The sequence below is a fragment of the Notolepis coatsorum genome (assembly GCF_963971535.1).
Source record: "Notolepis coatsorum genome assembly, chromosome: 3".
Taxonomy (NCBI): Eukaryota; Metazoa; Chordata; class Actinopteri; order Aulopiformes; family Paralepididae; genus Notolepis; species Notolepis coatsorum.
In genome coordinates this window covers 149,871,039-149,896,874 of record NC_140167.1, presented here as the reverse complement: position 1 = coordinate 149,896,874, position 25,836 = coordinate 149,871,039, and the positions used below count along the sequence as shown (strand labels likewise).

Here is a 25,836-nt window from a genome sequence, read left to right as displayed (position 1 = left end):
AGGGTGGTCCGTAGGGTGGAGAGGGTAGGTGGTGAGAGCAGGCAACTGCACCTCCTCATCCATCACCCTCAACATAGGGGCCCCCCAGGGCTGTGTTCTGAGTCGCCTCCTCTACTCCCTGTACACACACGACTGTGTGGCTCAGCGGAGTAACAACACAATCATCAAATTTGCTGACGACACAGTAGTGGTGGGCCTGATCTCTGCAAACGACGAGAGGGCCTACCTGGAAGAGGTCAAGGTCCTAGCGGGATGGTGCCAGGAGAACAGCCTCTCCCTGAACGTCAGCAAAACAAAAGAGATGATTGTGGACTTTAGGAGGTCGGGGTCAAGGACTACAGCCCCCTCAGCATCGACGGGGCACCGGTTGAGAGAGTGAACAGTTTTAAGTACCTCGGAGACCACATATCCGAGGACTTGACATGGACCACACACATTGACAGTGTTGTGAAGAAGGCACGACAATGCCTCTACTTCCTCAGGCGCCTAAGGAAGTTCCAAGTCAGTCAGACGATCCTTAAGAACTTCTACTCATGTACAATAGAGAGCATCCTGACTGGCAACATCACCTCCTGGTTTGGGAATAGCACTGCACAATACCGAAGCAGACTACAAAGAGTGACACGTTCAGCCGAACGCACAATTGGAGGGGGGCCCCCCACCCTCCAGAACATTTACAACAAGTGGTGCAGGGGTAAGGCTAAGAGAATCATCAAGGACTCCAGCCACCCGAACAACTGCCTCTTTGAACTGCTGCGGTCAGGCAAGCGATACCGGAGTCTCAAGGCGAGCACAGAAAGACTCAGAAGAAGCTTCTATCCCCAGGCCATCCAGGCTGCTCAACGAACAATAAACACTATACAACAACCATCAAATGCACACAGCACACACATCACACGCACACACTCACTTTAAACAAACAACACACTGCAGCACCCACTCTCCACACTTTAGATCACCTAAACACTCTTTATATTTATTGATAAAGGATTTGCACTACAACTCGTACACCTTACTGTAAATTGTACCTAAATTGTACCTCATCCCATTTCTGCTTTGCACTATAAAGTATTGTATATTAGTACACTGCATAGTATATTGTATATTATATGGTAACTCAGTTACTTCTATTCTGCATCGAACATTGTACATATGTCTATACTGAACACTGTGACCTCTTTTTTACTTCTAATTTACATGCTATACTATTTTATTTCATACTTATCTTGTCTAGCACAGTCTCTGGAGCGTAACAGTAAGAAGCATTTTGTATAAAAAGTATTCTGTACTTCTGTATGACAACTATTAAAGAAACTTGAACTTGAAACTTGAAACTTGGATCAGCAGGGGTGGGTCCGTAGGGTGGATCAGCAGGGTGGGTCCGTAGGGTGGATCAGCAGGGTGGGTCCGTAGGGATGGATCTGCAGGGTGGGGTCCGTAGGGTGGATCAGCAGGGTGGGTCCGTAGGGTGGATCAGCAGGGTGACTTCAAGGACCTCGGGGTGAGGACCTCCTGCCAGCAGGGTTTTCTTTTCATAAAAAAAATTTCCACACACTTGAGAGACATAAAAACCCTGTGACACATTTTGCAATTCCCTTGTAAGTCGACAAATGATCTGTCATACTGTCAAGACATTCCTTCTGACTTGAAGGAAGAGACCATTTTTAAATGCTCCCGTGTGCAACAAGAGACACGGACGCGTACACACCCGTGCACACACACACACACACACACACGCACACACACACACACGCACACACACACACACACACACACACACACACACACACACACACACACACACACACACACACACACACACACACACACCTACACATACACACACACACGCACGCATGCACGCGCACACACACACACACACACACACACACACCACACACACACACACACACACACACACACACACCACACCACCACACACACACACCACACACACACACACACACACACACACACACACACACACACACACACACACACACACACACACACACACACACACACACACACACACACACACACACACACACACACACACCACACATACACACACGCACACACACTCACAGCAGATCAGCCAGGCACAGAAGGAGAGAGAGAGGTACCTCTAAAAAATCTGTTGCAAACCCTTTGCTCTATAGTAACAATGTGTGAACCAGTCACAATTCCTGCATGGAAGCAACAGTTCTTCAGAGACAGGGATAGAGAGGAGGACTTTTTTCACATGTTTCACAAGACTGAGTCATAAAGGAAACAACATTTTGCATCTTATACGAGACGGGTCTCCTCCAAGAGCGCACAGACAGCCTTCTCTGTAGTTACATCGATCACCTGCTTCATGTTCAATATCTTTACATCGAACAGTGTGATTTAGAAAGCGGAAATCAGTAGTCAGGGTTACTGAGCAGAAGCAGAGGTGGTAAACCAGGATGGATTACCATGCAGGACACATGCCTCGGGGGCCCCTGGACCACCAAGGGCCCCAAAAGACTGGTGGTTTCCGCAAGTGTGTGTAGATTAATTTGACTAATCTCAATTGGAATATGGGTCTGTGCCCTTTGAGTGAAAATGGGGATGGGGGCAGGAGTATGCTTGCCTCTGGGCCACTAGGTGGGTTAATCCTTCCATGTCCTTAGATTGCTTCTTTTTTTAACTACTTCCCATCACAATGTCTACAGCAAAAAGACCCCAGGGTGGCCTGCTGATTACTAGTGTGAGCTGCGGCGGGAGGGAGTGGGATCTATCAGCCTCAATGAGACACGTGTGTGTGTGTGTGTGTGTGTGTGTGTGTGTGTGTGTGTGTGCGTGTGTGTGTGTGTGTGTGTGTGTGTGTGTGTGTGTGTGTGTGTGTGTGTGTGTGTGTGTGTGTGTGTGTGTGTGTGTGTGTGTGTGAGTGTTGTGTGTGTGTGTGTGTGTGTGTGTGTGTGTGTGTGTGTGTGTGTGTGTGTGTGTGCGTGTGTGTGTGTGTGTGTGGGTGGGTAAATTACAGCCGCCATGATGTTGGATGATGGGAAGAAAGAGGACTTGGCTGTCACTTTGATTCATACAGCGGAACGGTTCCAGTCGGGTGGCTCGCCCAACAGGTCTCGGCAGCCATTCCATATCCTCTGTTAAATGACATTGCAAGTGTGAAGCCCATGGCTGTCCTTGTGGCTCAGTCACCCTGGACCCAGGCCAGGGGGCCGTGCCACGGGGGGCTCCAGACGTGGTCCTCGAGCAGCAAGGTCTCGACCCCCTCCGGAGCGAATTCTCCTCGCTCTGATGTGGCTGGGATGACTGAGCGGGCCGCTGAATGACTGAGCGTCTGGATGACTGAGTGGCTGGATGACTAAGTGGCTGGATGACTGAGTGGCTGGATGACTGAGTGGCTTGATGACTGAGCGGCTGGATGGATCATGTGAACCTCGCTGATGGATGTCACCTGATGTGTGTAACTGATTCCTGTTTATTTCTTCTTCTTTCTTTCTTTCTTTCTTTCTTTCTTTCTTTCTTTCTTTCTTTCTTTCTTTCTTTCTTCTTTCTTTCTTTCTTTCTTTCTTTCTTTCTTTCTTTCTTTCTTTCTTTCTTTCTTTCTTTCTTTCTTTCTCTCTCTATTTGTTTTCCTCTCTCTCCATATCTCTGTCCCTCTCTCTCTCTCTCTCTCTCTCTCTCTCTCTCTCTCTCTCTCTCTCTCTCTCTATCTCTCTCTCTCTCTCTCTCTCTCTCTCTCTCTCTCTCTCTCTCTCTCTCTCTCTCTCTCTCTCTCTCTCTCTCTCTCTCTCTCTCTCTCTCTCTATCTCTCTGTCTGTCTCTCTCTCTCTCTCTCTATCTCTCTCTCTCTCTCTCTCTCTCTCTCTCTCTCTCTCTCTCTCTCTCTCTCTCTCTCTCTCTCTCTCTCTCTCTCTCTCGGCAGTCTATCAGGGAGGTGACGGGGTACGTGTTGGTGGCTCTCAACCAGTTTGACTACCTTCCCTTGGAAAACCTACGGATTATCCGGGGGACCAAGCTCTATGAAGACCGCTACGCCCTCGCCATCTTCCTCAACTACCGTAGAGATGGAAACTTCGGCCTCCGCCAGCTGGGTCTCAAAAACCTCACAGGTGAGATCTGCCCAAGACAGTTTGTCTGGGGAGCGTTTGGGATAAGAATGTGAAGGTCAGGGGGATTATGCACCACGCACCGCAACGAGTTGACCAGCATGTCAGTCTTTAGCAGTTTTTGGCAGCACAGTGGTGCGTGCAGTGGTTAGCACTGTTGCCTCACAGCAAGAAGGTCTTGGGTTAGAACCTGACCTGGGGTTCTGTGTAGAGTATGCATGCCACCCCCCCCCCCCCCCCCCCCCCCCCACCCCCATGTGGGTTTCCTCCGAGTTACTCCGGTTTCCTCCCACACCGTAAATACATGCATACTAGAATTAGTATATTATTTCCATTGCCGTTGACCAAGGCACTGGTATTAGGACTGGAGTTGGTCCCTGAGTGACCGACTGTGGCTGCCATCTGCTCCTAAATAGTTAGGATGGGTTCAATGCAGAAGATAAATTCCTGGTATATGTAAAAATGTACTTGGCAATAAAGAAAATAAAGATAATGCTAAACAAATAGATGCAAGTGAAGTTGAACAAAGAACAGGGCTCAGAAGAATCTATTGCTGTGAATCCAAAGAGCCCACCAGAATTGTGTCTTGTATTTTCAAATGATAAACCAATTGTAGCCACTACACTTTATAATCACAGTCAGACAGTACTGTAGGTGCACTTCCAAAAATAGCACCACAACACTACTGTACAAACAAGACTATAAACTATAGACTACTCACTCTTCATCACGCTATACATACTTATAGAGTATGTAATATATCCACAGGTCTTAGCAGTGGGCAATGGTTGTTGTGGGAATGATAAGACACAGTAGTGATACTTGTGAAATGGAACGAGGCGACAGTGGCTTGGGAGGTCGAGCAGTCGTCTGATAATCGAAACAGGCAACAGTGTCTCGGGAGGTAGAGCAGTCATCTGGTCATCTGGAGGTTCCCAGTTCGATTCCCGCTCCTCCTGGGCAGCGTGACACTTAACCCCGAATTGCTAGGCACCTTGCTTGGTTGCCTCCTCCGTCGGTGTGTGAATGTGTGAGTGAATGGGTAAAATGTGAGGAACAAATTGGAAAGCGCTTTGGATAAAAGTGCTATATAAATGCACCATTTACCATTTACCTTCAACAGCATATGTTTACTGTCCATTTCGCACTGAACTTGGCAAACAGGTCTTTATCTTGCATCTACCCCTGCAGCCTGGAACCACTTGCAGACATATCTAGATGAGCTGATTCCGATTAGGACATTGATAAATGTAGTGAAGGGTTTGGAGGCAGATTATATTGGAATTTGTAATTGCTTCCTTTAGCTAGATTCCATTTCCTCTTGTCTTTTCTTCTGATTCTATGAGTTGTTACTGCATGTTTTCCTATGTGTTTTTAATGTTTGCAACACTGTACTGCTGCTATCCTGGCCAGGGCTCCCTCGAAAAAGAGATCTTGTAATCTCAATGGGACTCACCTGGTTAAATAAAGGTTTCATAATAATGATAAGAAGAAGAAGAAGAAGAAGAAGAAGAAGAAGAAGAAGAAGAAGAAGAAGAAGAAGAAGAAGAAGAAGAAGAAGAAGAAGAAGAAGAAGAAGAAGAAGAAGAAGAAGAAGAAGAAGAAGAAGAAGAAGAAGAAGAAGAAGAAGAAGAAGAAGAAGAAGAAGAAGAAGAAGAAGTCTTTATTAGTCATGCAGATGAACACACACATGCAACATGGGCAACACACACAGGAACACACACATACATGCATTGGGTCTTACGATCTCGTCGTCCTTCCCCCCAAGGGCAGCCGGGAGCAGACAATCCATGTGCTCCATTTGCAATCTGTTCTGCATCTTTTTCCATTGGGTTTATCTCATGTTTGGAGGGGAAACCCAACATGCAAACTCCACACAGAAAGGCACAGGAGTACCTGGGTACCTAGCAACCCGGTCCCCCCGACTACACCACCGTGCCGCCAAAATAATATACAGTGGTGTGAAAATGGTTGGTTTCTCACCTCAGTGTCCCTACCTTTTCCCTCTGTCAGTATTTCAGTTAATACTTCACAATTTGTGTTTTGTTTTTGCTTTGTTGTTACTGTTTCCTGCCAGCTTATCAAGTGAATATAGGCTACAGGTACAGTCCAAGTAATATGTGAGCCTGGCACAAGTGAATGCCCTTTTCTTCTCCTCTCCATCTCATAACAACAAAAGGACAATATGTTGTTCTACATTCACCCGCGGTAAGAAGCACACTGTGTGCCTGTGTTGTGTTCTGGAGTTCTGCCTCGCCTGGGGAGAGAGTCACGCTTTGATAGTGAAGCACACAGGTTGGCATGAGTATCAACAGAACCTCCCTGAGTTAATTAGAAGTAGCTTTTTTCTCAACCTTTTTATGAAACATTGACATTTTGCATCATGAGTCAGAAGCCTCATGTCAGAATTAAATGAGTGCAATCAAGCATTGATGAGAGCCTGCTGAAAGGGAACAAAGAGGGTCAGATCGATGGATGCAGATGAAGAGAACATTCTGGTCCTTTTAAAAGCATTAATTCAACAAGTGCCATATGATTACAATGACTAAACATTTGGCTTATCGGCCGCATTATTCACTCTGAAATGGTCATCTATTTAGGGTGGTTTACAAAAAGTGCAAGATTTGACAGCTTTGATCGAAATGAAATCAACAAGTGATTGGATCTTCCCTAATCAATTTAGAGACTATTAACTGGTTCCATAATTGCTCATCTTTTCGTCCACTACCTCAGCCATCATTCTTCCACTACCTCTTCCATCCTTCTTCCACTACCTATTCCATCCTTCTTCCACTACCTCTTCCATCCTTCTTCCACTACCTCTTCCATCCTTTTTCCACTACCTCTTCCATCCTTCTTCCACTACCTCATCCATCATTCTTCCACTACCTCTTCCATCCTTCTTATACTACCTCTTCCATCCTTCTTCCACTACCTCATCCATCATTCTTCCACTACATCATCCATCCTTCTTCCACTACCTCTTCCATCCTTCTTCCACTACCTCTTCCATCCTTCTTCCACTATCTCGTCCATCCTTCTTCCACTACCTCTTCCATCCTTCTTCCACTACCTCATCCATCATTCTTCCACTACATCATCCATCCTTCTTCCACTACATCTTCCATCCTTCTTCCACTACCTCATCCATCATTCTTCCACTACATCATCCATCCTTCTTCCACTACCTCTTCCATCCTTCTTCCACTACCTCTTCCATCCTTCTTCCACTATCTCGTCCATTCTTCTTCCACTACCTCTTACATCCTTCTTCAACTACCTCATCCATCATTCTTCCACTACATCATCCATCCTTCTTCCACTACCTATTCCATCATTCTTCCACTACCTCATCCATCATTCTTCCACTACCTCATCCATCCTTCTTCCACTACCTCTTCCATCCTTATTCCACTACCTCATCCATCCTTCTTCCACTACCTCATCCATCCTTATTCCACTACCTCTTCCATCTTTCTTCCACTACCTCATCCATCATTCTTCCACTACATCATCAATCCTTCTTACACTACCTCTTCCATCCTTCTTCCACTACCTGTTCCATCATTATTCCACTACCTCATCCATCCTTGTTCCACTAACTCTTCCATCCTTCTTCCACTACCTCATCCATCATTCTTCCACTACATCATCAATCCTTCTCCCACTACCTCTTCCATCCTTCTTCCACTACCTCTTCCATCATTCTTCCACTACCTCTTCCATCCTTCTTCCACTACCTCATCCATCATTCTTCCACTACCTCTTCCATCCTTCTTCCACTACCTCATCCATCATTTTTCCACTACCTCTTCCATCATTCTTCCACTACATCTTCCATCCTTCTTCCACTACCTCATCCATCCTTCTTCCACTACATCATCCATCATTCTTTCACTACCTCTTCCATCCTTCTTCCACTACCTCATCCATCATTCTTCCACTACCTCTTCCATCCTTCTTCCACTACATTATCCATCATTATTCCACTACCTCATCCATCCTTCTTCCACTACCTCATCCATCATTCTTCCACTACCTCATACATCCTTCTTCCACTACCTCTTCCATCATTCTTACACTACCTCATCCATCCTTCTTCCACTACCTCTTCCATCATTCTTCCACTACCTCATCCATCCTTCTTACACTACCTCTTTCATCATTCTTCCACTACCTCATCCATCCTTCTTCCACTACCTCATCCATCATTATTCCACTACCTCTTCCATCCTTCTTCCACTACCTCATACATCCTTCTTCCACTACCTCTTCCATCCTTCTTCCACTACATCATCCATCCTTCTTCCACTACCTCATCCATCATTCTTCCACTACATCATCCATCCTTCTTCAACTACCTCTTTCATCCTTCTTCCACTACATCATCCATCATTCTTCCACTACCTCTTCCATCCTTCTTCCACTACCTCATCCATCCTTCTTCCACTACCTCTTCCATCCTCATCACTCGTCTCCAGTCCTCCGTTGGCATCTCCGGAATCCCCCTCACCTTGCTCCAATCATACCTCTCACACAGGCACCAATTCATCTCTATCAACAACTGCAAATCCCCCACTGCCCCCATCACTCATGGTGTCCCCCAAGGCTCAGTACTTGGTCCCCTGCTCTTCATCCTCTACATCCTTCCACTTGGTCTGATTCTCCGCCAACATGGCCTGCGTTTTCACTGTTATGCAGACGACACTCAGCTCTACCTCTCCACCAAGACTATCACTCCAGCCACTCTCTCCACCCTCAGCACCTGCCTCACAGACATCAAAACATGGATGCAAAATAACTTTCTCAAATTAAACTGCAATAAATCAGAAATCATCATTATCGGTCCAAAATCCCTCACCAGCCACATTCAGGATTTCACCCTAAATATTGATGGTACCATTGTCACCCCCTCCACTCACGTCCGTAACCTTGGCATCATCCTGGACTCCACCCTTTCTTTCCTCCCCCATGTGAACCACATAACCAAATCGGCCTTCTATCACCTCCGGAACATTGCTCGTCTTCGCCCCTCCCTATCACTCTCCGCTGCTGAAACACTGGTTCATGCATTCATATCATCAAGACTAGATTACTGCAACAGCATCCTCTACGGCTCACCAAACACTATTCTCAATAAACTCCAATATGTCCAAAACTCTGCTGCCCGCATGCTCACCTCCACCCGTCGCTCTGATCACATCACCCCTGTCCTCCACAACCTCCACTGGCTTCCAATCAAATACAGGATACATTTTAAAATACTACTCATCACATTTAAAGCCCTCAACAACCTTGCCCCTCCCTACCTGTCCGACCTCCTCCACCGTCACACGCCCACCCGTCGCCTTAGGTCTGCAGATGCCAACCTCCTAACACCTCCCACGACCAAGCTCCGGACCTGGGGCGACAGGGCCTTTGCTGCTGCTGCCCCCTCCCTCTGGAATGCCCTCCCCAGCCATATCCGTGATGCAAACACCCTGACATCTTTTAAATCAGCCCTCAAAACTCACCTTTTCAATCTTGCTTTTGACCTCTAATTCTGTCGGTTTTATTTTATTTTATTTTGTCATGTATTATTTTGTTCTGTTTTGTTCTGTTTTTTGTTTTGCCATAGTTTGTCTCTCCTGCCCATGTAAAGCGTCTTTGAGCACCTGGAAAAGCGCTATATAAAATAGATGTATTATTATTATTATTATCCTTCTTCCACTACCTCATCCATCATTCTTCCACTACCTCATCCATCATTCTTCCACTACCTTTTCCATCCTTCTTCCACTACCTCTTCCATCCTTCTTCCACTACCTCATCCATCCTTCTTCCACTACATCAGCCATCCTTCTTCCACTACCTCATCCATCATTCTTCCACTACCTCTTCCATCATTATTCCACTACCTCTTCCATCCTTCTTCCACTACCTCTTCCATCCTTCTTCCACTACCTCATCCATCCTTCTTCCACTACATCATCCATCATTCTTTCACTACCTCTTCCATCCTTCTTCCACTACCTCATCCATCCTTCTTCCACTACATCATCCATCATTTGTCCACTACATCTTCCATCCTTCTTCCACTACCTCATCCATCCTTCTTCCACTACCTCATCCATCATTCTTCCACTACCTCTTCCATCCTTCTTCCACTACCTCATGCATCATTCTTCCACTGCCTCTTCCAGCCTTCTTCCACTACCTCATCCATCATTCTTCCACTACCTCTTCCATCCTTCTTCCACTACCTCTTCCATCCTTCTTCCACTACCTCATACATCCTTCTTCCACTACACCATACATCATTCTTTCACTACCTCTTCCATCCTTCTTCCACTACCTCATCCATCATTATTCCACTACATCATCAATCCTTCTTCCACTACCTCATCCATCATTATTCCACTACCTCATCCATCCTTATTTCACTACCTCTTACATCCTTCTTCCACTACCTCATCCATCATTCTTCCACTACCTCTTACATCCTTCTTCCACTACATTATCCATCATTCTTCCACTACCTCATCCATCCTTCTTCCACTACCTCATCCATCATTCTTCCACTACCTCATCCATCATTCTTCCACTACCTCTTCCATCCTTCTTACACTACCTCATCCATCATTCTTCCCCTACCTCATCCATCCTTCTTCAACTACCTCATCCATCATTCTTCAAATACCTCATCCATCCTTCTTCCACTACCTCATCCATCCTTCTTCCACTACCTCTTCCATCATTCTTCCACTACATCATCCATCCTTCTTCCACTACCTCTTCCATCCTTCTTCCACTACCTCTTCCATCCTTATTCCACTACCTCATCCATCCTTCTTCCACTACCTCTTCCATCCTTCTTACACTACCTCATCCATCATTCTTCCACTACCTCATCCATCCTTCTTCCACTACCTCATCCATCCTTATTCCACTACCTCTTCCATCATTCTTCCACTACCTCATCCATCCTTCTTCCACTACCTCTTCCATCCTTCTTCCACTACCTCATCCATCCTTCTTCCACTACCTCATCCATCATTCTTCCACTACCTCTTCCATCCTTCTTCCACTACCTCATCCATCATTCTTCCACTACCTCATCCATCCTTCTTCCACTACCTCTTCCATCCTTCTTCCACTACCTCATCCATCCTTCTTCCACTACCTCATCCATCCTTCTTCCACTACCTCTTCCATCCTTCTTACACTACCTCATCCATCCTTCTTCCACTACCTCATCCATCATTCTTCCACTACCTCTTCCATCCTTCTTCCACTACCTCATCCATCCTTCTTCCACTACCTCATCCATCATTCTTCAAATACATCATCCATCCTTCTTCCACTACCTCATCCATCCTTATTCCACTACCTCTTCCATCATTCTTCCACTACCTCATCCATCCTTCTTCCACTACCTCTTCCATCCTTCTTCCACTACCTCATCCATCCTTCTTCCACTACATCATCCATCATTCTTCCACTACCTCTTCCATCCTTCTTCCACTACCTCATCCATCATTCTTCCACTACCTCATCCATCCTTCTTCCACTACATATTCCATCCTTCTTCCACTACATCATCCATCCTTCTTCCACTACCTCATCCATCATTCTTCCACTACCTTTTCCATCATTCTTCCACTACCTCTTCCATCCTTCTTCCACTACCTCATCCATCCTTCTTCCACTACATCAGCCATACTTCTTCCACTACATCATCCATCATTCTTACACTACCTCATCCATCCTTCTTACACTACATCATACATCATTTGTCCACTACCTCATCCATCATTCTTCCACTACCTCTTCCATCCTTCTTCCACTACCTCATCCATCCTTCTTCCACTACCTCTTTCATCCTTCTTCCACTACCTCATCCATCATTCCTCCACTACCTCTTCCATCCTTCTTCCACTACCTCTTCCATCCTTCTTCACTACCTCATCCATCATTCTTCCACTACCTTTTCCATCCTTCTTCCACTACCTCTTCCATCCTTCTCCCACTACCTCATCCATCCTTCTTCCACTACATCAGCCATCCTTCTTACACTACCTCATCCCATTCTTCTTCCACTACCTCTTCCATCATTCTTCCACTACCTCATCCATCCTTCTTCCACTACATCATCCATCATTATTCCACTACCTCATCCATCACTTCTTCCACTACATCATCCATCATTTGTCCACTACCTCATCCATCATTCTTCCACTACCTCATCCATCATTCTTCAAATACTCATCCATCCTTCTTCCACTACCTCATCCATCCTTCTTCCACTACATCATCCATCATTATTCCACTACCTCATCCATCATTCTTCCACTACATCATCCATCATTTGTCCACTACCTCATCCATCATTCTTCCACTACCTCATCCATCATTCTTCAAATACCTCATCCATCCTTCTTCCACTACCTCATCCATCCTTATTCCACTACCTCTTCCATCATTCTTCCACTACCTCATACATCCTTCTTCCACTACCTCTTCCATCCTTCTTCCACTACCCTCATCCATCATTCTTCCACTACCTCATCCATCATTCTTACACTACCTCATCCATCCTTCTTCCACTACCTCTTCCATCATTCTTCCACTACCTCATCCATCCTTCTTCCACTACCTCTTCCATCCTTCTTCCACTACCTCATCCATCCTCTTCAACTACCTCATCCATCATTATTCCACTACCTCTTCCATCCTTCTCCACTACCTCATCCATCCTTCTTCCACACCTCTTCCATCCTTCTTACACTACCCCATCCATCATTCTTCCACTACCTCATCCATCCTTCTTCCACTACCTCATCCACCTTATTCACTACCTCTTCCATCATTCTTCCACTACCTCATCCATCCTTCTTCCACTACCTCTTCCATCCTTCTCCACTACCTCATCCATCCTTCTTCCACTACCTCATCCATCATTCTTCACTACCTCTTCCATCCTTCTTCCACTACCTCATCCATCATTCTTCCACTACCTCATCCATCCTTCTTCCACTACCTCTTCCATCCTTCGTCCACTACCTCATCCATCATTCTTCCACTACCTCATCCATCCTTCTCCACTACCTCTTCCATCCTTCTTCCACTACCTCATCCATCCTTCTTCCACTACCTCATCCATCATTCTTCCACTACCTCTTCCATCCTCATCCACTACCTCATCCATCATTCTTCCCACTACCTCATCCATCATTCTTCAAATACCTCATCCATCCTTCTTCCACTACATATTCCATCCTTCTTCCACTACATCATCCATCCTTCTTCCACTACCTCATCCATCATTCTTCCACTACCTTTTCCATCATTCTTCCACTACCTCTTCCATCCTTCTTCCACTACTCATCCATCCTTCTTCCACTACCTCATCCATCATTCTTCAAATACCTCATCCATCCTTCTTCCACCTACATATTCCATCCTTCTTCCACTACATCATCCATCCTTCTTCCACTACCTCATCCATCATTCTTCCACTACCTTTTCCATCATTCTTCCACTACCTCTTCCATCCTTCTTCACTACCTCATCCATCCATATTCCACTACATCAGCCATACTTCTTCCACTACATCATCCATCATTCTTACACTACCTCATCCCATCCTTCTTCCACTACATCATACATCATTTGTCCACTACCTCATCCATCATTCTTCCACTACCTCTTCCATCCTTCTTCCACTACCTCATCCATCCTTCTCCACTACCTATTTCATCCTTCTTCCACTACCTCATCCATCATTCTTCCACTACCTCTTCCATCCTTCTTCCACTACCTCTTCCATCCTTCTTCCACTACCTTATCCATCATTCTTCCACTACCTTTTCCATCCTTCTTCCACTACCTCTTCCATCCTTCTCCCACTACCTCATCCATCCTTCTTCCACTACATCAGCCACCTTCTTACACTACCTCATCCATTCTTCTTCCACTACCTCTTCCCATCATTCTTCCACTACCCTCATCCATCCTTCCTTCCACTACATCATCCCATCATTCTTCCACTACCTCATCCATCCTTCTTCCACTACATCATCCAACATTTGTCCACTAACCTCATCCAACATTCTTCCACAACCTCATCCATCATTCTTCAAATACCTCATCCATCCTTCTTCCACTACCTCATCCATCCTTATTCCACCTACCTCTTCCATCATTATTCCAACTACCTCATCCAACCTTCTTCCACTACCTCTTCCATCCTTCTTCCACTACCTCATCCATCCTTCTTCCACTACCTCATCCATCATTCTTCCACACCTCTCAACCTTCTTCCACTACCTCATCCATCATTCTTCCAACTACCTCATCCATCCTTCTCTACTACATCTTCATCCTTCTTCCACTACATCATCCATCCTTCTTCCACTACCTCATCCATCATTCTTCTACTACCTTTTCCATCATTCTTCCACTACCTCTTCCATCCTTCTTCCACTACCTTATCCATCCTTCTTCCACTACATCAGCCATACTTCTTACACTACCCTCATCCATCATTATTCCACTACCTCATCCATCCTTCTTCCACTACCTCATCCATCCATTCTTCAAATACCTCATCCATCCTTCTTCCACTACCTCATCCATCCTTATTCCACTACCTCTTCCATCATTCTTCCACTACCTCATCCATCCTTCTTCCACTACCTCTTCCATCCTTCTTCCACTACCTCATCCATCCTTCTTCCACTACTCATCCATCATTCTTCCACTACCTCTTCCATCCTTCTTCCACTACCTCATCCATCCTTCTTCCACTACCTCTTCCATCCTTCTTCCACTACATCATCCATCCTTCTTCCACTACCTCATCCATCATTCTTCCACTACCTTTTCCATCATTCTTCCACTACCTCTTCCATCCTTCTTCCACTACCTCATCCATCCTTCTTCCACTACATCAGCCATACTTCTTCCACTACATCATCCATCATTCTTACACTACCTCATCCATCCTTCTTCCACTACATCATACATCATTTGTCCACTACCGCATCCATCATTCTTCCACTACCTATTCCATCCTTCTTCCACTACCTCATCCATCCTTCTTCCACTACCTCTTTCATCCTTCTTCCACTACCTCATCCATCATTCTTCCACTACCTCTTCCATCCTTCTTCCACTACCTCTTCCATCCTTCTTCCACTACCTCATCCATCATTCTTCCACTACCTTTTCCATCCTTCTTCCACTACCTCTTCCATCCTTCTCCCACTACCTCATCCATCCTTCTTCCACTACATCAGCCATCCTTCTTACACTACCTCATCCATCCTTCTCCCACTACCTCTTCCATCATTCTTCCACTACCTCATCCATCCTTCTTCCACTACATCATCCATCATTCTTCAAATACCTCATCCATCCTTCTTCCACTACCTCATCCATCCTTATTCCACTACATCTTCCATCATTCTTCCACTACCTCATCCATCCTTCTTCCACTACCTCTTCCATCCTTCTTCCACTACCTCATCCATCCTTCTTCCACTACCTCATCCATCATTCTTCCACTACCTCTTCCATCCTTCTTCCACTACCTCATCCATCATTCTTCCACTACCTCATCCATCCTTCTTCCACTACCTCTTCCATCCTTCTTCCACTACATCATCCATCCTTCTTCCACTACCTCATCCATCATTATTCCACTACCTTTTCCATCATTATTCCACTACCTCTTCCATCCTTCTTCCACTACCTCATCCATCCTTCTTCCACTACATCAGCCATACTTCTTCAACTACATCATCCATCATTCTTCCACTACCTCATCCATCCTTCTTCCACTACATCATACATCATTTGTCCACTACCTCATCCATCATTCTTCCACTACCTCTTCCATCCTTCTTCCACTACCTCATCCATCCTTCTTCCACTACCTCTTTCATCCTTCTTCCACTACCTCATCCATCATTATTCCACTACCTCTTCCATCCTTCTTCCACTACCTCTTCCATCCTTCTTCCACTACCTCATCCATCATTCTTCCACTACCTTTTCCATCCTTCTTCCACTACCTCTTCCATCCTTCTCCCACTACCTCATCCATCCTTCTTCCACTACATCAGCCATCCTTCTTACACTACCTCATCCATCCTTCTTCCACTACCTCTTCCATCATTCTTCCACTACCTCATCCATCCTTCTTCAACTACATCATCCATCATTCTTCCACTACCTCATCCATCCTTCTTCCACTACATCATCCATCATTTGTCCACTACCTCATCCATCATTATTCCACTACCTCTTCCATCCTGTTTCCACTACCTCATCCATCCTTATTCCACTACCTCATCCATCATTCTTCCACTACCTCTTCCATCCTTATTCCACTACCTCATCCATCATTCTTCCACTACCTCTTCCATCCTTCTTCCACTACATTATCCATCATTATTCCACTACCTCATCCATCCTTCTTCCACTACCTCATCCATCATTCTTCCACTACCTCATCCATCCTTATTCCACTACCTCTTCCATCCTTCTTCCACTACCTCTTCCATCCTTCTTCCACTACCTCATCCATCATTCTTCCACTACCTTTTCCATCCTTCTTCCACTACCTCTTACATCCTTCTCCCACTACCTCATCCATCCTTCTTCCACTACATCAGCCATCCTTCTTACACTACCTCATCCATCCTTCTTCCACTACCTCTTCCATCATTATTCCACTACCTCATCCATCCTTCTTCCACTACATCATCCATCATTCTTCCACTACCTCATCCATCCTTCTTCCACTACATCATCCATCATTTGTCCACTACCTCATCCATCATTCTTCCACTACCTCATCCATCATTCTTCAAATACCTCATCCATCATTATTCCACTACCTCATCCATCCTTATTCCACTACCTCTTCCATCATTCTTCCACTACCTCATCCATCCTTCTACCACTACCTCTTCCATCCTTCTTCCACTACATCATCCATCCTTCTTCCACTACCTCATCCATCATTCTTCCACTACCTCTTCCATCCTTCTTCCACTACCTCATCCATCATTCTTCCACTACCTCATCCATCCTTCTTCCACTACCTCTTCCATCCTTCTTCCACTACATCATCCATCCTTCTTCCACTACCTCATCCATCATTCTTCCACTACCTTTTCCATCATTATTCCACTACCTCTTCCATCCTTCTTCCACTACCTCATCCATCCTTCTTCCACTACATCAGCCATACTTCTTCAACTACATCATCCATCATTCTTCCACTACCTCATCCATCCTTCTTCCACTACATCATACATCATTTGTCCACTACCTCATCCATCATTCTTCCACTACCTCTTCCATCCTTCTTCCACTACCTCATCCATCCTTCTTCCACTACCTCTTTCATCCTTCTTCCACTACCTCATCCATCATTATTCCACTACCTCTTCCATCCTTCTTCCACTACCTTTTCCATCCTTCTTCCACTACCTCTTCCATCCTTCTCCCACTACCTCATCCATCCTTCTTCCACTACATCAGCCATCCTTCTTACACTACCTCATCCATCCTTCTTCCACTACCTCTTCCATCATTCTTCCACTACCTCATCCATCCTTCTTCAACTACATCATCCATCATTCTTCCACTACCTCATCCATCCTTCTTCCACTACATCATCCATCATTTGTCCACTACCTCATCCATCATTCTTCCACTACCTCTTCCATCCTGTTTCCACTACCTCATCCATCCTTCTTCCACTACCTCTTCCATCCTTATTCCACTACCTCATCCATCATTCTTCCACTACCTCTTCCATCCTTATTCCACTACCTCATCCATCATTCTTCCACTACCTCTTCCATCCTTCTTCCACTACATTATCCATCATTATTCCACTACCTCATCCATCCTTCTTCCACTACCTCATCCATCATTCTTCCACTACCTCATCCATCCTTCTTCCACTACCTCTCCCATCCTTCTTACACTACCTCATCCATCCTTCTTCCACTACCTCTTCCATCATTATTCCACTACCTCATCCATCCTTCTTCCACTACCTCTTCCATCCTTATTCCACTACCTCATCCATCCTTCTTCCACTACCTCTTCCATCCTTCTTCCACTACCTCATCCATCATTCTTCCAGTACCTTTTCCATCCTTCTTCCACTACATCAGCCATCCTTCTTCCACTACATCATCCATCCTTCTTACACTACCTCATCCATCCTTCTTCCACTACATCAGCCATCCTTCTTCCACTACACCATCCATCCTTCTTCCACTACCTCTTCCATCCTTCTTCCACTATATCATCCATCCTTCTTCCACTATATCATGCGTCGCATGTGCATCATGTGCGCATGCGTCGCCTGAGACTGCCGCTGCTGCAGATCGATCTACCCGTTTTGTACTTTTTGTCAAGTTCTACGCCTTTATTGTACATATTATTTTTACCTGGACACTAGTCCTTATTTATTTAAGTCGTGCCCTTCTAGACATGCAGTTTAGAAGAGTTTTAGAAGAGTTTTTGTCCATCTGGCTGATGGGGGGAATTACTTTTTCAACTCTCGAGCGGACAACAGCTGACCGGAGCGTCGTTTGTTTACACGAGAGATCAGCTGCTGTCGCTATGCAACCAGCCTGCACGCTGCAGCCAGCTAACCAACCTGGAGTTATCAAACATATTCCCGGAGGAGATACTAAGGACAAACGGTGGCTTTCGGGGATGTCGAGGAAGAGGGCGACGTGCGAGACAGAAGAGGGCTGAAGCACGGAGGGAGAGGAGGAGATTTAAACCATATCTCCCCTCCGTCGTCATGGGCAACGTGAGGTCTCTGGCAAATAAGATGGATGAGCTGGCCGTGCTTACAGGCAGTCAAAAGGAATACCGTGAGTGTAGCATTATGTGTTTCTCTGAGACATGGTTGCACACAGATATTCCCGATAGCAATATCTCTATAGACAGGTTTCAGATTGTGCGCTCTGATCGCAACCGCAGGAGCGGCAAGCGTAAAGGAGGGGGGCTTGCTTTATTTATTAATAAAAGATGGTGTAACCCCAGCCATATTACGATCAAAGAGCGACACTGTGACCCGGATATAGAGATGTTAGCTGTAGGACTCAGACCATACTATTTGCCAAGAGAAATCCCCCACGTTATCATGATGGCCGTTTACATCCCCCCCTCGGCAAACCCGACGGCCCCGTGTGACGTCATCCACGGCGCAATTGCACGTCTCCAGACGAAACACCCGAAGGCTCTAATCCTCATTTCAGGGGATTTTAACCATATTAAACTGGATAAATCACTACCAAATTTCACACAGTATGTCAGCTGCCACACCAGGGAGAACAGGACCCTGGACCTGCTTTATGCCAACATCAAGGAGGCATACAGCTCCTCACCACTACCACAGCTGGGCCGGTCGGACCACAACCTGGTTCACCTCAACCCCTGTTATGTGCCTCTGGTCAGAAGACAGCCTGCGACCAACTGTGAGAAGGTGGTCGGAGGAGGCTCAAGAGTCACTACAGGGCTGCTTTGAGGTCACAGACTGGCAGGCACTCAGTGAGCCCCACGGAGAGGACATTGATGGGCTCACAGAGTGCATCACAGACTACATCAACTTTTGTGTGGACTCCAATGTTCCATCTAGGACTGTTACCTGCTACCCTAATAACAAGCCATGGGTCACTAAGGACATCAAAGCCCTACTGAATGAGAAGAAGAGGGCCTTCAACGCAGGCAACAGGGAGGAGGTCAAAAGAGTTCAGGGGCGTCTGAGAATCAACCTCAAAGAGGGAAAAGACAAATACAGGAGGAAGTTGGAAGGTCAGCTGGAGAACAATAACATCAATCAAGTGTGGACTGGAATGCAGACCATAACCGGCATTAAACCGGCAGGGGGAAGGGGAGTGGATGGAGATGTGGACCGGGCTAATGAGCTAAACCTGTTTTACAATAGGTTTGATACAGCGGCCCCGGCCAGTCTGGCCCCCCTCCCCCCCTCCCTCCCCACTACTCCAGTTGCCCTGCCCACCCCCACACCTCTCAGCCCTTCAACTCGAGCAACCCCCTCCCTCCCCCCAACTGCCCACGCCCCCTCATCTCTGGTGCAGCCTGTCTGCCCCCCGCAGCTTGAAGACCCGCTCAGACCAGGTGAGTACACAGCTGAGCAAGTTACACGCAGGCAAGGCTGCAGGTCCTAATGGGGTGAGCCCAAAGGTACTCAAAACCTGTGCCTCTCAGCTGTGTGATGTGCTCCAGCTCATATTCAACATGAGCCTGAGGCTGCAGAGAGTCCCGACACTGTGGAAAACCTCCTGTGTGGTCCCTGTCCCTAAGTGCCCGCGTCCCAGCACGTCCAAGGACTACAGGCCGGTGGCTCTAACCTCTCACATAATGAAGACCATGGAGAGGTTAGTCCTGGAGCAACTCCGCCCGGTGACCAAACCCCACCTAGACCCACTCCAGTTCGCCTACCAGCCCCGACTGGGGGTAGAGGATGCTGTCATCTACCTGCTGAACCGAGCCTACACTCACCTAGACAAACCGGGGAGCACTGTGAGAGTCATGTTCTTTGACTTCTCCAGTGCTTTTGATACCATAAGGCCTGGGCTACTGGGTGAGAAGTTGGAGGCGATGCAAGTAGAGGCCCCCCTGGTGTCCTGGGTTGTGGAGTATCTGACGGGCAGACCACAGTACGTGCGCCTACGGAGCTGTGTGTCAGACAGACTGGTCAGCAACACCGGGGCCCCGCAGGGGACAGTCCTCTCCCCCTTCCTCTTCACTGTCTACACCAACGACTTCCACTATCGGTCAGAGTCCTGCCACCTTCAGAAGTTTTCTGATGACTCTGCGATAGTGGGATGTATAAAGGACGGTGACGAGAGGGAATACCGTGAACTGGTAGTGGACTTCGTCACATGGTGCGATAAAAACCATCTGCAGCTAAATGTGGTGAAGACCAAGGAACTGGTTGTGGAGCTGGGGAGGAGGAGGAGTGCACCTGTGACCCCCGTTTCTATAAGGGGAGTTGATGTGGACATGGTGGAGGTGTACAAATACCTCGGTGTGCACATCGACAACAAACTGAACGGGTCAAAACATGCAGAGGCACTATACAAGAAGGGCCAGAGCCGACTATACTTCCTCAGAAGGCTGAGATCCTTCAATGTCTGTACAAGGATGTTGAGGATGTTCTATGAGTCGGTGGTGGCGGGCGCCTTCTTGTATGCTGTGACCTGCTGGGGCAGCGGACTGAGAGCAGTGGACACAACCAGGCTGGATAAGCTGGTCAGGAAGGCCAGCAGCGTGGTTGGGGTGGAGCTGGACTACACAGACTTGGCTGACAGGAGGAGCATATTCAGTGCCAGGCTCACACTACCCAAATGCAGCACTGAACGGCACAGGAAGTCCTTCATTCAAACAGCCATCAGACTATACAATGCATCACTGTGCCTCACTGCATCACTGAGCACAGAGCGGCAGCTCAATAGTGGCAGGAGGCCGCTATTGTTTACACTGCTGTGTTTTTATTTTAATTTTTTTACTACCTGTACCCCCCCCTTCCCCCATGCTCAGTGTATTTTTCCTATATTTATTTCTGTATATTTTATTTCATTTTTATTCTATTTTACTCTACTCTTATCCTAGGCAACTTGATTGATTTGTGTTATTATTCTAATTTGTGACCTGTCCTGTCTAAATGTTTAAATGTTGAGCGATTTGCAGTGTCAAATTTCCCACGGGGTAATACAAGTATTTCTATTATATTCTATTCTATTCTATCCTTCTTCCACTACCTCTTCCATCATTCTTCCACTACCTCATCCATCCTTATTCCACTACATCATCCATCTTTCTTCCACTACATCATACATCCTTCTTCCACTACCTCTTCCATCCTTATTCCACTACATCATCCATCCTTTTTCCACTACATCATCCATTAATCCATTGCCCAGGAACAGTTGCTTGTGCCTCTGTGTATGCATGCTCTACCGCAGTGATTCCCAACCTGGGGTCCGCGGACCCCCTGGGGGTCCGCCAGGGGGCGCAGGGGGTCCGCCAGACCACAGATGATTTGAGGGATTTTTTTTTTATTTTTTTTTTATAATTTTCTTTTTTTATATATATTTTTTTTCAGATAAATATTTAATTAGCATATTTTTATCATCAGAAGCATGAATAGTCTCTCCACTACAATAAAAAATAAATATAAATAAATAAATATCTAGACATGATTTTTGAACGTTAACAGTAGGCTACCGGGTAGCCACTAAAACGCGAATCAGTTGACTGTATCACTTTCCGTAGCTAGCCTAGCACGCTAGTTAACTTTCTCGGCTCGTCTGCAGTCAGCCGTCAGAGGCGAAAATGTGTGACAAACGAAAAGGACATGACGGCAGCTCATCTGCAAAAAAAGTTAGGACCTACAGCAATCGCAAAAATTACATCACCATGGGCTTCACTGAGGGACCAGACAAACGACCTGAGTGTGTGATATGTGGAGAAAAGTTGGCAACCTCGAGCCTGAAGCCCAGCAAGCTGAAGAGACATCAGGCGTCTAAGCACCCAGAAACCGTTGGGAAGGATCCGGACTTTTTTCGGAGGAAAGAACAGTCTCTCAAGGCGAACAAGCCTGTTGATGTTAGAGTAGTGTGGAGCAGGGGTGGCAGTGATTTACAGAAGGCTACCGAAGCCTCCTTTGAGTGTTCGCTTTTAATTGCAAAAGCAAAGAAACCGCACAATATTGGCGAGCAGCTCATCAAACCAGCCTGCATCAAAATGGTTTAGAAACTGTGCGGCCCACAGGTGGCAGATAAACTAAAATCAGAACCACTCTCGAACAATGTAGTGAAAGACCGAATTGATAAGATGTCAAGTGATTGCGAGCAGCAGCTGTCAGAAAAGCTTAGAAAGGGTCCATTTGCCATATAACTTGATGAAACTACAACTGTCGCAGACGAGGCTGTGCTCATCGTTTATGTGCAGTATATCGAAAATGAGGATCTGAAGCAGGACATTCTCATGTCAGTCAACCTTACTACCACCACTCGAGGTGAGGATATTTTTACTGCAGTGGATTCTTACTTCATTCAACATAAATGCAAACCGTTCACCATTAGGGCCTGATTTGAGAGGATGAATACAGGATTTGACTATTGGCCAACATTTTGAAATACATATGGTGCAAGATGAGATTTGTTGATTGAAGGCACAAGTCAAAGAAGCATAGTGGGTCTAATTATGATGCATATGCCTGTGTATAAGCAGTTTGTTATTAAAATGACAAAAACAAGTATTAAAATGACCAAAAAAATAGTATTTTATGGTATTTTATTAGGAGGGGGGTCCAGGAATTTCATCAGAGATGTTTGTGGGTCCCTGGGGGAAAAAAGGTTGGGAACTCCTGCTCTACCGGTGCCTTTGGCGTTGGAGACGAGAGCTGCCCAAAACCTTTCCTGAAGTCTCCCTCTGGCAGGGCATGATCAGGAGTATCCTCTTCTGCTGGACATGTTCCCAGCATTAGCCCAATGAAACAGAGTGCCTCTCAGATGTGAGATGATTGGATGTTGGACGAAAAGCATAGATTCTTGTATAATATTTATTGAAGGACAATCTGTGAGCACAACCCACTTCTGAGGGACTCGAAGCAGTTGTGCACAAGACATTGTTCTCTCCTCTGTCATTTATGCCACTTTCCTCCCCCTTGCTTCTTGCACGCCACCACCACTCTCATCAGCCCACTCGTCAGTCATACCCATTGCCTTAGAGGAGGTTGGAGGGGGGGGGGGGTGAGGGCGGATAGACACTGGTTAGAAAACACTCTCAGTGTAACCTTGCCCTACCAGGCTGTCTTCAGGCACCGTGACCCCTGAGGTTAATCTAAGCAGTATAGCTCTTAAGAGGTGATACAAATCAATAGTTACGCTCGCTAAGCAGGGCCAGGGCCAACTGAACATGTGTAAAAAAGATCAGAAGCACTGTTTGTTGGCGGCTAAGTGGCGCAGTGGGCAAGGCGCTTGCCACTAACGCAGGATATGCTGGGTTCGAGCCCAGCTCTCGGCGTTGCTACCGGCTTGGCTGGTCATTCATACTAACACAATTGGCAGTGTTAGGGGTGAGAAAGCCGGTGGGTGGGGATTGGACATTGTGGACAGCGACTCCTACAGGTCGGTTGGTGCACCTGTACAGCAGAATCAGGAAGTATCGGGGGCAGCGTGAGCCTCCCACGTGTTACTCCTCCCACTGAGAGATCGCGCTGTTCAGGTGAAAAGATGCGACAGCTGCCTCCTTGTGTACCGGAGGGGACACGTGATGCAAGGCTTGATCCTCACTGCAGCCGACCAGTGGGAGGCATAGTCTAGCAACGTTCGAGACAGGGGAGCGGAAAATTGAAGGGAGAATTGGCAAGGCGAAATTGGGATAAAAAAAAGAAAAAGTGGATACAAAAAAAGAAGCACTGTTTGTTCATTTATAAACTATAACCCACCTGATGTTGCTGTTGGCAAGGAATAGATCAAAGCGACTACATTTGGGTGACACATCTGCGCCTATTTGGCCTGTAGCGGGGGAAATGGCTAATGTTGCCTTATCACCTCTGCTGGGGATGTTGTTATTATGTGCCAGTGCCCTTTAGCGAGAGAGTTACGACAACTACGTTCACTCCAATGGACCAATTATTTTCCAACATGGCAGCCACTTCCGGTGGCCATGGGGAGCCTAATTTAGTTCCAAACATTGATCAGCTGCTCGTCCAGCACCATTGAGAAGCAGTGTGTTTGAAGGTCTGTGTGGCAATTTTAAAAGGTAAGACCTTAAAATTCAGTATTTTTTATGGCATTTATCTTATGTTTATGTCGAACTAACAATGTGAGTTAAAGCATGTTGGCTCATTATTTTCCACCAACATTTTTAGATTAGAATCATGTTAACGTAAACCAACAATTATCAGGCCCATTGTCCCTGTAATTATCAAATCAATCACTTACGGTAGCAGATTCACATCAGCTGTCTCAGCTCTGACAGCAGTTGCCCACAGGTCTGCAGGCATAATGTTGATTCACTGCTGGCAAACTTTGAACTGGCATTGTGGTATCATGAGCGTCAGCGATGAGGAAAAGTTTGCGAATCACCCAATTTAAATATCAGTTTTTTTAATGTTCAGCCAACTTTCCATGTGAGTCTGCTGAACAACGGCAGACCACAGGCTCATCACCAAATACCCAAATTACAATATATATATAAACCTCCCCAGGACGACGTTCATTTCCAGCACCTCTCCCGGAGTCAGAGGTAAACACACAGAGAAACATCCGCCAGTGGATGTGTTCTTGTGTGTTGTCTTCTATCTCGGATGCCTTGCTCGTATGTTGTGCTACACTCTGTGGAATTGCGTGTCCACCGCCAGCCGTGTGCCAAGGGGGTCCTTTTCATTGCGGTGCCAAGTCCAAGCAGAGCAACGGGGGAGAGCACAAGACAGGCCGCTTAGAGTGGCATGCAGCTGTTTGAAGTGCCATCCATGGCCCCCGGCCATAACTGAGAGTGAAGTTGTGCAGAGTACGCTTTGCCCTGAATCTGCTGTTTTTCAATTGCTGTCTTGCTCTCTCTTTCTTTATGTGTATTTCCTTTGCTGTCTTCAAATGTATCCCCAAGCTCATAGCTGTGCAACCACTGGTCCAGGACCCCCTGCCGGTCCCAGTGGTGTTGCTGAGTGGTCTCTGGCCTAGTT

General features: G+C 46.2%; 1 protein-coding gene across 1 annotated transcript in view; it reads left to right on the top strand.

Annotated features, from left to right (window-relative positions):
* erbb4b (erb-b2 receptor tyrosine kinase 4b) overlaps positions 1-25,836 on the top strand; it is a gene marked incomplete at both ends in the record, with an annotated part of 1,077,000 nt that overhangs the window by 782,960 nt on the left and 268,204 nt on the right. Inside the window, 3 exons of the mRNA XM_084311407.1 lie at positions 3,914-4,100; positions 19,575-20,064; positions 20,219-20,258. Coding sequence (XP_084167533.1) covers positions 3,914-4,100; positions 19,575-20,064; positions 20,219-20,258 — 717 coding nt within the window. The remainder of the gene's footprint in view (positions 1-3,913; positions 4,101-19,574; positions 20,065-20,218; positions 20,259-25,836) is intronic.